We start from the raw sequence: 13173 nt of genomic DNA, 5'->3' as shown, positions 1-13173 counted from the left end.
AATGAAGAAATCTGTTAGAAATAATTCTTTCTTCTGCAACTATTTTTAAAAAAATAATCTCAAGCTTTTTTTTCTATTTTACTTCTGAATAAATTTGCCCATTTTGATTAGTTGTTATTAAAAATGAACCAAATGCAGTTCTCACCCAACTGCTCTGAACAAATTTGATAGATTTTGTTCTCAGCACATTGCATTTGCCTACGATATAAATGTTAAAAATAATATTCCAGTTTAAAAAGATAAAGAGAGGGAGAGGGAGAGAGAGAGAGAGATCCACTCAAAATTCAACACTACAAATATGATTGAATATATAGGGATTTGGCTAATTTTTAAAAGTAAGCACTTAGAGTCTGGGCAAGTCTTTCAGTTTTACTTTCTTCCATACACAATTTTTAAAAATAATAAATTACTTCCATCCAATTTATGAAGACTATAGTGCCTGTGAATTCCTATGGGATTCTAGTTTAATTTGAAAAATTACTTATATTAGTAAAAGAATGGATTACTACAGCTTTCTTTTGTTCATTTGCATCTTGTTTATTTATAAATTTTAAACATTTCAAAGTTCTCTGTTAGGGCTACTCCTTCCCAAAGAGAGCCACAAAAATAAGTGATAGAAAAGGGCCAAGTTAAGAGGAGATCACATCAGAACAGATGCTTCTGAAATTATATGGTAATACTGCTCTCTCACCATAAGAAACCCAGTTGTTGGACTGCAATTCCTATGATCACTCACCATTGGCCATGCTGACCAGGGATAATGGGAGCTGTAGTGCAAAAACGTAAGGTATGTCACACATTTCCCAATATACAGTGTCAATGGTGTACAGTCTTTTTTAAAAAAGCATCCAAGGCTTGTCTTCATGCTACAGTAAGCAGAGTCAATAGACTCTGCTGGACATAAATTTCAGGTGGTTGGATCCACCATCAAGGAAACCCTGTCTTTCCTTTCTCCTCCAATGGTGCAGAGTGTGTGAAAATACATAAATAAGCTGAAGGAACTGGATGTTGTAGAAAAGTGTGCATTAATGGGTAAAATTCAAAAATAATGAATGGAACTAATGTATATACAGTGTGCCCTCCCCTTACATGGGGATCGATTCCAGATCCCTCCGTGTAAGGGGAAATCAGCCTATGCTGAAGCCCCATGGGAACTAATGGGGCTCACACTCGTGGTGCGCAGTGGAGCAGCAGAGCACCCGCTCCACAGTTACACACACCATTAGTTTTTGCGGGGCATACACCACGGCGGCGCACGCACGCCATAGTCGCACGCTCCATTAGGTCTTCTGGGGCACGTGACGGGCTCTTCCAGTACAACTTTCAGCATATGTTGAAAGCCGCATATGGTGCACCCACATAAAACGCGGGTGCACTGTATTCAATGTTGATTATTTAAAAAAGTTAATGGAAAATGTTGAATTAGAAGAACTTTGCAACAGGTCATTCATTGTTCAAAAGTCTACAAAGGCTGCAAGACAGACCCTCCTCCAATTGAAGAAGGGCAGACATTTCTTCTTTTGCTCCTCTTCTCCCTCTGGCAAAAATGTTTTTCATACTCTCCACAGAGAGTTTGGAAAGATGACTTTTTAAAGACTATACCTCCTAGAATCCTCTGATGTGGAAGCTGGATTGTTGAAGTTGTAGTCTACATAAGTCATTTTTCTAAGCTGTTGTTGTTGTTGCCTTCAAGTTGTCTTCAAGTTGACTTTGACTCATGGTGTGAAGGAGACACCTCCAAGCCCTGCTCATATCCAACAAGCTCACAGCCATGGCCTCCTTGATTAAGTCTATCCAATTGGTATGGAGTCTTCCACTCTTTCTACTGTCCTCCACATTTCTTAGCATTATTATCTTTTCTAGTGAATTATACCTTCTCATGATGTGTCTGAAGTATGATAGCCTCAGTTTAGTCATCTTGGCTTCCAGAGAGAGTCAGACTTGATCTGGTCAAGGATTCATTTGTTTGTCTTTTTGGCCATCCACTGTAACTTCAGCATTCTTCTCCAGTACCACATCTCAAATAAACTGATTTTCATTCTAGCATCTTTCTTCACTGTCCAGCTTTCACATCTGTACAAGGTGATGAGAAATACAATGGCTTGGAAGATCCTAACTTTGGTATTCAGGAAAAAAAAAGTAATAAAAAGCATGCAAGAAAAATGTAGCAGAAACTGGTCTCCCTAACAATATAACAAAACTAACACAAGACAACACAAAACCAATGAGGGAGAAGGACCTACACTTGTATTTGTATAATAAATGGTTAATTTTAAACAATAGCATAAGTCTCTGTCTTCAGAGAAAAAACAATGCTGTAGGCCTTCCTTGGATTGTTTTTATCAGACATCTTCTGGGAATGAGAAACAATGTTGTACTTCCGTTAATTGAAGCTTATCTCACATTGTTCTTACAGTGCCAGGTATGAATTGCTACGTCAAGGGGACTGAGGCAGAGTCAAGGCTTGTTTTCCAGACCTGCATTCATTACAGCTGCTCGGAAATGGCTACTCCCCCCTTTCTAGGACAGGTGTGCCAGAGAAAGGAGCGTGTGGATTTTCACCCCAGCACTATCATCACAAAGTGACTTGTCAGCAACAGTTTTCTCTGAGTCAGTTCCTGCACGAACAAGTCTGGGTTTACATGCTCTCGAATGTGGAAATTTGCATAAAGCCACAGCTATGCTTACAATAAACAATGAAGCTTCTCTGTGTATCTTCATGGGTATATATGTTTTTGCATATCTGCTGAAATATTTATGTGTATGAGTTGACTGTTTGTTTAAAATGACTGGACAGCATTAGTTGGGGATGCGTAATGTACCAACTGGCAAGCATCCCTAGTGTCCAGTTGGTGCACCAATACAAGATTATATTATAGATTTGTTGATTTTTTATAACCAGTTACTTGATAAAATGGACCAGAGTCATTAGTCTTAAACTCACTGGAGTGCCGATACAATATTTTATTATTGGTTTGATGATTTTTCATAACCTGTTACTTGATCAAATGGACTACAGTTGTTAGTCTTAAGCTTGTAGTACTCAAGGTGAAAATACAGTCAGCCCTCCTTATATACAGATTTTTTTATCCATGGATTAAAGCATCCACAGTTTGAAAATATTTTAAAAATATATAAATTCCAAAAGGTAAACCTGATATTGCCATTTTTTTAAACAAGGGGCATCATCTTACTACACCATTGCACTTAATGGGACTTGAATATCCCTGGATTCTGGCATCCACAGAAGTTCCTGGAACCAAACCCCAGTGGATACCAAGGGACTACTGTATTGGGGAAGGTAAATATATATACCACAGTGAATCCTAATTTGAGCCTAGCCTCAGTTCTGGCATGGGAAAAATAACAAAAGAGATGGCTCTTGCTTCCTTCCCTCCCTCAAGCTTATAAATTTGGAGTTTGGAACTTTCTTGATTGACTTCAGCCCTCAATTTCACCATCCCCTTTAACAAATTAACTTCTGCTGCACAAATGGTCTACAACTGTGTAAGGAAAGGCACAGGAAGACAAACAGGCTTTATGGACTTTCCTCCTGCTTAGAAGTTTCCAGCACTTGCAGCCAGCCCTACAGAGAGTGAGATGCTTGCCTCAGATGTTAGGGATATGTGGAACTTTGGTGACTCAGGACATTACCACATGAACCCTGTGCTCACAACGAACTTTGATTTTGCCTTTTGATATAAGGGATGGCATTTATTACACCTTTGTATATAACGGAACTTGAGCATCCATAGATTTTGGTATCCATGGGGTATCTTGGAACAAAGCCCAAGACTACGCCTAACATCCCCCCCTAATTCCAAACAACAGGAAAAATAAGTTAGAGGAGCTTCAAAGCTAGTCTGTGATCCTTATCTCCCCACCCCAAGCTGCTATCAAACTGTTTCTCCCTTTATGATCCCATTAGAGTGTCAACATCATGTCCTGCCTCATTTGGATAGAGCTCCCTGCCCTCTGTCCAAAGAGAGAGCTATGTCTATATAAGCTACATTTATGTACACACATACCTCTAAAAGGATGCTGCCCAATGAGTATATATATTTTAAAAGTTTTTGAAAAATTCAAAAAATTATCCCATTAAAAACTGTACTGATTTAAAAACAGTTTGAAAGCACTGAAAACATAGCTCTGAGACTAAAAGCACCACACATAAACACTCCTTAAAAGTTCCTTCTCCAACAAGTTAAATTGCCTGCCAGCAGTAGGAGAGAAGAAAAATATTGGATCTCATTTTGTGGTGTTGGAGCTTTTCCTGCAGGGAAATGTTCATTCCTTCTAGTGGCCCTTAGAACACCAATCCTAGCACCATAGAATGCATCTCTTCCTGTTATAGAAAGGTATAATCACTGGTAACATAGTTGCCATTTCCTTTGCTTTGCCTTTTCATCCTTTAAGATATGTATGCATTTTTGTAGCTCTGCTTATGCCGGATTACCTCTCCACACACATCACAAACCACTATTTACTGTATTCTCCTATCATCCATTCAATCTTTAGGGTGAGCACAAAGAGTTATGCCTGCTCCAATTCTGCAAGTTCTTTGGCATTGTTTTCCTTTGTTTCATCCTTTACATCCTTTGTTACATGCCCCTAAATTTTACCCTGAACTTATCCTAAGTGCGTTACAGACGCGCCGAAGGGGCGTGCTAGGGTTAGAAAGGGACATGTTAGGGTTGAGAAGGGGCGTCCCTTCCAGACACCCCTCAACCCTAGTACGGACCGAGTCTGTACAAAATAGTGGCGCCCGTCCACACAGGGGCCGCCATTTTGACGTTGCGGGCGCGTAACGTCCGAACGTCACGCGACAGAAGTGACGCCGCGAGTGTGTGACTAGCACCTCGCGGTGCCACTTCCGGGGCCCAGAAAGAAGTGCCATGTCAGCACTTTTCTTGCTGCGCCCGGGAGCTGCGCGGTTTGGCTGCTGCGGTTCCTGGACATAGCAACCGGCGGCGGCAGCAGAGCACCCTTTTTGGGCGCTCTGTAACGCGCCCTAGAGTCATATCAAAATCCATAATTTTGGTCCCATGCTTTTGTTATCTGCAGAGGGGTCTGGAACCCTCTGGAAGTATATTTTGCTGTGGCCTCTAAGTAGTTTCTGACTTCTAGCAACCCTGAACCAAACCTATCATGGGATTTTCTTGGCACGTTTTTTCAGAGGGGGGTTGCTATTACCATCCTCTGAGGCTGAGAGAGTGTGATTTGCTCAAGGTCACCCCAATGGGCTTACATGGCTGAGTCCGGATTTGAACTCTGGTTTCCACAGTCATAGTGCAACACTCAAACCACCACACCATGCTGGGCCCCATCGCATGAGTATATACAGTAGCATAAATATCCACATGTGGGAATAAACTACAGTAGCACTACGTAGCCCCCATTCAGAATAGCAACAACATACAATAGACAAATAGACAAATGAGATCATTGCACAACTAGTGCTGTGTATTTATGTTTTAATCATGCTTCTAACTTTTATATATTTTTATGTAATTTTATAATGTTTTAGATGATTTTAAGTATTTTAAATTTTATTGTACATTTTTAAAAAATGTTTTTACCTGTGTGCTGGAAGAAAGGTGGTATACAAATGAAATAAATAAATAGTGGTTGCCAGTGTGCAGCTCTTTTGCTACTGTGTAATACATCAATTGCATAATACTGAGATTGTCACTCTGCAGGCATAGGTCACTAGCAGAATTCTGGCCATAGATACTTATTTTACAATACTTTATCTTTACGCACTAGAGCTTTCTTTAAGCTATTTCCACAATTCCTAGTATTATCCCTAACTTATACATAATTTTTCTACATAAAGCTATCTACTAATCAATTAATGTAAGTCATTCAAATGAAAATCAATGTAGTGATCAAATTCTTACTAAAAGGCAACATTATGACTGGGGGGGGGAGGACAATGTTATTCCTTGTGTTAGCTGGAAGTGAATATTTTCATTTTTGTGCTGAAAAGCTCTACATTTTGAATCCCAGCCACCTTGTTAAGGAATTAAGGAATTGCCTAATCAGGGATTTTAAACTTAGCAGCCTGTGTTGTGTGTCATTCTGCTCAAAGGAGCATTTTCTGTGTTTGACAGGTCAACGGATGTTATAATGCCGTGAGTCATCTTTCTGTTGATTTTATAGAACTAACAAGGAGTATATATAGAAGGCCACTTTAGAACATCTTAAACAGATCCATTGGCAGAGGCAGCGGAGTTTGAGAAGTTGGCAGCTGGGACACAAGAGGGAAAGCCAAAATGAAATGCCTTCTACTGATGATTGCCCTCTATGGAGCCTTTTCTTCTGCTGTGCCCTTAGTCCAAGAAACTGATTACATTTCAGAAACGGACCTGGAGTTTGCAAAGGTAATAAATTGTTAGAGATAATGGTTACCTGACTGATGCAGATCCAACCAGCAGGTTGATTGGGAATAGATTGTTGCTGTTGTTACAGTATGTGCCTTCAAGCCAACTCTGATTTATGGTGACCCTATCATAGGGCTTTCATGGTGAGATTCCTTCCTCTAAGTGGGTTTCCACAGCTGATCAGGTTTTTGATCTCAGGTTCTTCCTTAGTCTTAATCCAATACTCTACCTTCTATAGTATGCTGGTTTTTGGAAATAGCTAAACTACTAGCCATGGCAGCTAGAGGATTCTAGCAACTGTAATCCCCAAAAAGAGACTTTTTATACAAATCACAACTGGTGTGATCCTGTTTCTCATGTGGCTAAAGTATTTGACTGGGAAGTGTTTGCAGGAAGTGGGAAATCTGGAATTTAGTCTCGATTAAGCCAAGAAACTCACTGTGCGATTCCATGCGAAACTCACTGTGCCAGTTATTCTGTCTCATTCTCAGAGGTTTCTTCTGAAGAAGGAAACCATATTTGATGCCTTGACCTCAATAGAAAAGAGAAATGTAAAAGTAACAAATAAAAAAAATTGTTAAAACTATAATCACATTTCTTTGTAGACCCTGGTGGTTGGTTTAGGTAAGCTATTGTGTGATGCTATGTCTATAAAATGGGTGCAACGATGAATTATCTTCTGCATTCTGAGCATAGACAGAACACTGCGAGGTCCACTTTAAAATGTGAAAAACAATAAATAAATAAATACAATGATTTAAGTAATGAGATGTATGTTATGTCTTTCTGTCAGAAATACATGGAAAACTACTATCCAGAATCAGAGTCAACACCTGTTCTAAGAAGCAAAAGTGCCACTGCTGCTGAGAAAATGCAGAAAATACAGCAAATGCAGAAGTTCTTTGGGCTGAAAGTGACAGGAAAACTAGATCCAAGCACTTTGGAAGCAATGAAAAAACCGAGATGTGGGGTTCCTGATATAGAAGAATACCGCACCTTTCCTATGTCTCCTAAATGGGGAAAGAAAGACCTGACATATAGGTAAGGCTTCAAAATGCTTGCCTGAATTTAAAATGTCACTGGAGATGGCTGTTATCACAGCTTGGAAAAGCAGTGTGTATGTGTTTATTATTAAACCTACATTGTTTCAGACTAAAAACTTGACTCCTAAAGGAACAATTCTCTTCTATCTCCTCTGCTTTGGATTTTTAAATGTATATATAATATATATATATTTATTCCCAGGATATTTGAGAGAGGGAGTCCAAAAAACTTGCTTTGGGCCTGAGAAGCATGTGATTCTCACCCCTGTTTTAAGTGATGTTTATCAATTGTGTGTGTGTGTTTTGTGATTGCCATTGATATATATATATATATATATATATATATATATATATATATATATATAGAGATGTATCTCTAAGGAGAAAATAAACTTTTTCCCCCCCTCAAAAAAATTTGCCCCCCCCCCATTAAATTTTTCTTCAGCCCAAATTTCTAGCATTTCAAAGAATGAGACTTTGAATATTGTTCATACCTAGAAATCTCAACTGACTGTATTTGTATTCCCTTGACCAATTTGCCTGCCCCTTTTCTTGGATATATATATTATTTCTAAATGCTCAATTGTAGTTCTAAGCATTTAATATTTATCATTTATCATTTACGTTTCTATACCACTTAATACAGAACTCAGTAGTCTCTAAATAGTTTACAACATGTAAGCTAATTGCCCCCCAAAAGTTGCATACTCATTTTAGTGACCTATGGAATGATTCAAGACTGAGTCAACCCTGGAGCCCTGGCATCGAAGTCACAATCTTGTGGCTGCAATACTGGCTGCAGTCCCGGCTGCCCCAGTTGTGATGCACAGAGAGGCAGGGTACAAATAAATTGTATTATTATTATTTTTATTATTACTGGCATGTAACCATTGCACCATTAGGTCTCCTTATTTTTAGTATTAAGGTACCGTTGCCCTTCTGTATCCATGGATTCTGCATCCACAAATTCAACCATCCACAGCTTAAAAATATTTTTTAATCCCAAAAAACAAACTTTGACTTTGTCATTTTATATAAGGCATACCATTTTACTATGCCATTATATATGGACTTGAGCACTCACAGATTTTGGTATCCATGAGAGGTCCTGGAACCAAACCTGAACAAATAACAGATCTATACACTGTATTGCAATGATAAAAATTTGGGGACGGAAAGAAAATTTCATTGGGAGAGGGCAAAGGTGATTTAGAAATGAGACAAAAAAAACATGAGAGCAGACCCTATGACAAATGAGCATCCTCCGTGGCCAGGAAATGGTGAATGCAGGAAATTAGGTGGTGCATTTGAGGACATGACTGACTGAGGACATTACTGGCTGTCTGGAACCCTGACCAAGGAGCGTGTCGCTGCAGTCTATCTTGTCAAGCATCTCTTTTCACACCATGGTTCTAGGAAGCCTTGCTATGTCCAATAATGACTTTCCCTGAACATGGGCTGATCCTGCGTTAGTGATCTTCTTCAGTAATGGAGACCAGTATTACTCAGGCTATCCTATGCGGAAGGGGGCACTGGCATTCCCACCCCCCTATTGGCCACCACTGTTGTTTTGTTTCCTGGAAATTTTCCACAGACTGGCAGCTGGTAGCTCACAGGCCATCACTGGTCCACTGACCACCACAGTGAATAGCAATGATGTAGAAGGCCATCCTAGTTTCTGTGGCCATTGGTCTATGTCAGGAGCAGGCCACTGAAGCACGGCCAGGAGAGTACAACTCTTTAGGCTGGCCAAGGGTTTAAGGGTCACAATTCTATTGTTTCAAACTTTTTTGTATTGATTGCTATGTGTTTTTATTAAGAACTTTGAAAACTTCCATAATCTTTCCCCAATCCAGCATTTATTTTACACTCTTCTGTGTATTCCGCAGCATTCAGAATTACACACCAGACATGGCGCCTGCTGATGTAGATAATGCTATTGAGAGAGCCTGGAAAATGTGGAGTGATGTGACCCCGTTGACCTTCACCAGAGTTTATGACAGCTCTGCAGATATAGAGATCTCTTTTGCTTCTGGGTGTAAGTAAAGCTCTTTTTTAAAAAAAAAGCACTGGGAGATTTCTCCCAAGATATTATCTGGAAGATTAAATATATATATTCTTTTCCTTTTTTTAAGACCATGGCGACTATATTCCCTTTGATGGACAAGGTGGACAGTTAGCTCATGCGTATTCACCAGCTTATGGTGGAAATGCCCATTTTGATGAGGATGAAAACTGGACAAAATCTTCACCAGGTTATTTTCTCTTAATATATTCAACTATTTATGGTATTTCTAATGACGGTTGAGTGATTCTTAACTAAGCTGACTGCAAACCATTGAGACATGAGAGCTATTCCAGACTCTGGGTGTAAAAATATCCATCTACTGAGGTATTTACCTTGGATTATTTTGAAAACAATCATCCCCAAATGATATGGTTTGATTTTAGCTCCCATTTGTATACCACAGTATAAGGAAGGGCTAGGAAACCTGTAGCTTTCTGAATGCTGTTGGGGTATAGCTGTGATCATCCTTGAATATTGGCTATGTTGCCTGGGACTGATGGGAATTCAATTGTAACAAAAACTAGAAGATCACAGGTTCCCTTTCACTGGTATAAAAGTACTAGTACATCTTTAGTCATTGTTCTAAATAAACCAATAGTGCTGATCCTGTGTGTCAGGGTAGACATCTGATCAATCAAACTGAACAATGCTCACCAGCTTGTCAAATTCCCCCTGCCTGAACTGGTGCCTGAAAAAGATTTGAGTACATTTTTCAAGGTCCAAGTACATTGTCATAAATAGATGTTGGCCCGTAAACAACTTGGTGTTTGCCTTCAGTAAATCTTTCTTTCAAAAACTTTCAAAAATTTAGTGTTTGTGAAATCCAAATGCATAGTCACAGTATTTGCATAAAGACAATTAAAATGATGAAAAACAACACATTAGCTCTGGGGCATGGTGGTCCTTCCCACACAATGTGTTGTGTATTATATTTCATACATTGGCAAAGGGTAGGCAATTAGACAATATGCCCATGTTTCTGACAGAAAAGGGCTGTGTTCTCTTAGCAATTCACTGAGATAGAAATTCAGGCCCAACTCATTTGTCATCCTGGTGGCATGGCTGCAGAGCTTGAAAATTACATGATTTTACTAACATCCAATATAGCCCAACTTGTTGGGGGATAGTGAGAAATGCAATCTGAAAAGTAACTTTTACAACCTCTTGAGGTTGCTACTAGCAAAGTGAAATGAGTGAATGACATGCAGTGACATCAGTTATATTCATCATGGCATGCTGCTGTAGTTGGGCTGACAATGTGCAATTGTGTGTTATTACGTACTACTCTGGACCTCATCTACATTCATGGGCTCTTGACACAGACTGCTAAATATTGCTCAACACAATTTGTTTCCTGGTAGCATTACTGAGTATAAACCATGAGTTTATGCTCACGGTGTGTATGTGCCTTCAAGGCACCTTTCAAGTAATGGTGATTCCATGAATTTCATAGGTTTTTCTTAGGCAAGGAAGACTCAGATGTGGTTTTGAAAATTGCTTCCTCTGAAATATAGCATACAGCATCTGGTATTCACTGGTGGTCTCCCATACAAGTACTAACTAGGGCTAACCCTGCTTAGCTTCCAAGATCAGACAGGATCTGGTTCCTTTAGGGTATTTAGGCATTCTCGCTGATCTTTCCCTTAGTAAGGAACGAAGTTTGTAAATGTATGTGATTTAAACCAGTTTTAATTTCTTTTACATTGGTAAATTGTTCAATATATATTTTAGACTTTATTTTAATATTTTAAATTGTTTAAATTTCAAACAAAGGACCATTCCACACTACACAATCATAGCACCATGATTCCACTTTAAATGCCATGACTGCACCTTAGGGAATCCTGGGGTTTACAGTCTGGTGAAGTATTAGAGTTTTCTGACAAATAATGGTAAATCCGCATCTCAGGAGTCCATAGGATGTTAGATTGGAACCATAGCATCATCACTGTGTACTGTGCAAAGGCCCAAAGCAGTGTAAGTTCCATGACCAGTTTACTTCATCATAGTTGCCCACTTCATGGAGGGAATTTACCAAGAAGAGGAGACTCTGAGTTTGAAGAATGGGGGATTATGTGCTTTTGTACATTTAAATTCTAAATTAAAAGTGCACATTTCTAAAAATGTGACTAGAATATACACTTTTCACAACCTTTTTTATTTAAAAAAATTCCCGATAGCAGCTTTTGGAACAGTAGCATAATATGGAGAGTTGAATAAATGAGCTCATTCCCAGGTGCACCTGGACTGTTCATATATAGGTCTCTTCCATTCTGTTCAATATATCATGTTGAGATTTAATTTAAAAAATATGCCTTGAAGTACATTTTGACATGGTTTGACACCAAGATCTATGCATAACATTAAGTGAAAAAATCTGATGGATAGTGATGTTCTGATCTGTACATTAGTTTGAGAGATGGAGTGGGTCACTTTGAAATGAAATTTGCAATGAGCACATTCATCAAGCACCATTGCTCGCATACGTTTTCTCACAGCCAAAATTGGACAGCTCATGCTCCATATGTTTCATTTTAGGAATCAACCTATTTATCGTTGCTGCCCATGAGTTTGGCCACTCCCTGGGTCTTCAGCATTCCAGTGTTTTGGAAGCTCTGATGTTTCCAACCTACCAGGCTGGAGACCCACAAAACATAAGGCTTCATAGAGATGACATTGAAGGCATCCAGCATCTGTATGGTAAGTTAAAGTTCCCAGTTGATGGTCTGGATTGGTTCTGTATATTATCATTACACTGAAGAGTTGTAAGCATGATGTAACCCCTCTTTTGGGAACTAACCCATTTTTCAGCCAGGAAATTAATAATAGTGAATATTCTTTCCATCCCTGGTGGTGTGTGCCTCCAAGTCATTTTTGACTTATGGCAACCCTAAGGTGAACCAATCATAGGGTTTCCTCAGTGAATTTCTTCAGAGGGGGTTTGCCACTGCCATCTTCTGAGAGAGTGTGACTTACCCAAAGTCACTCTGTGTTTTTTATGCTCAAACAGGGAATCAAACCATGATCTCCAGTCATAGTCCAAAGCTCAAACCATGCTTTGGCCTAAATCTAATCGCTAGTCAACTAGATTAGACCCATTGAAACAATAATACTTACACAAGTATTGACTTACCAACTTCCCTCTGATTCTGTAGATCTGCTCTAGCTGAGACAAGCACTTCAGTTTAGGATTTAACCTTTTCAAAATGTCCCACAAGTCTCACTGACATGAAAGTTTTCAAGCTGAAGAATATTTCATTTCTGAGGTGGTATGAAATTAGTACTTCCCACAAGACTATCAAATCTAAAGAAATTATTTCCACACCTAAGATTAATGCCTAAATTCTGATGTTAATCCCACCTCTTGTAAAACGTTTTCTGCAATGGTCCCTAGACTTTGGATCAACTTACCGGAAGAGATCTGTCTTATACCTTCTTAGGGAGCCTTCAAAGGGGCATTGAAGACGGATCTCTTCCGGCAGGCCTATTCAACAGATCTCCTCTAATCTGATTTTGAACATCTGAATATGATTACTTGATTCTTCCGACTGTGAGCGATACTGTCACATCTCTTCCCCTTTTTATTTTTGATTGATGTATTTTATATGTATTTTATGATGTTCTTACTGTTGTAATCCCACTTCGATCCGAAGGGAGAAGCGGGAGATATAAATAAAAT

At 39.1% G+C, this 13173-nt stretch overlaps 1 protein-coding gene across 1 annotated transcript in view; it reads left to right on the top strand.

The window, feature by feature from the left end:
• The first annotated feature begins 6223 nt into the window (after positions 1 to 6223).
• LOC121926847 (matrix metalloproteinase-18-like) overlaps positions 6224 to 13173 on the top strand; it is a 12276-nt gene continuing 5326 nt past the window's right edge. Inside the window, exons 1-5 of the mRNA XM_042460168.1 lie at positions 6224 to 6383; positions 7177 to 7424; positions 9316 to 9464; positions 9562 to 9681; positions 12033 to 12194. Of these exons, the coding sequence (XP_042316102.1) occupies positions 6276 to 6383; positions 7177 to 7424; positions 9316 to 9464; positions 9562 to 9681; positions 12033 to 12194 (787 nt within the window). The 5' untranslated portion in view covers positions 6224 to 6275. The remainder of the gene's footprint in view (positions 6384 to 7176; positions 7425 to 9315; positions 9465 to 9561; positions 9682 to 12032; positions 12195 to 13173) is intronic.

This window comes from Sceloporus undulatus, chromosome 3 (genome assembly GCF_019175285.1).
Source record: "Sceloporus undulatus isolate JIND9_A2432 ecotype Alabama chromosome 3, SceUnd_v1.1, whole genome shotgun sequence".
Classification (NCBI taxonomy): Eukaryota; Metazoa; Chordata; class Lepidosauria; order Squamata; family Phrynosomatidae; genus Sceloporus; species Sceloporus undulatus.
The sequence above is the reverse complement of the archived record's forward strand: the minus strand, read 5'-3'. Positions and strand labels throughout refer to the sequence as shown.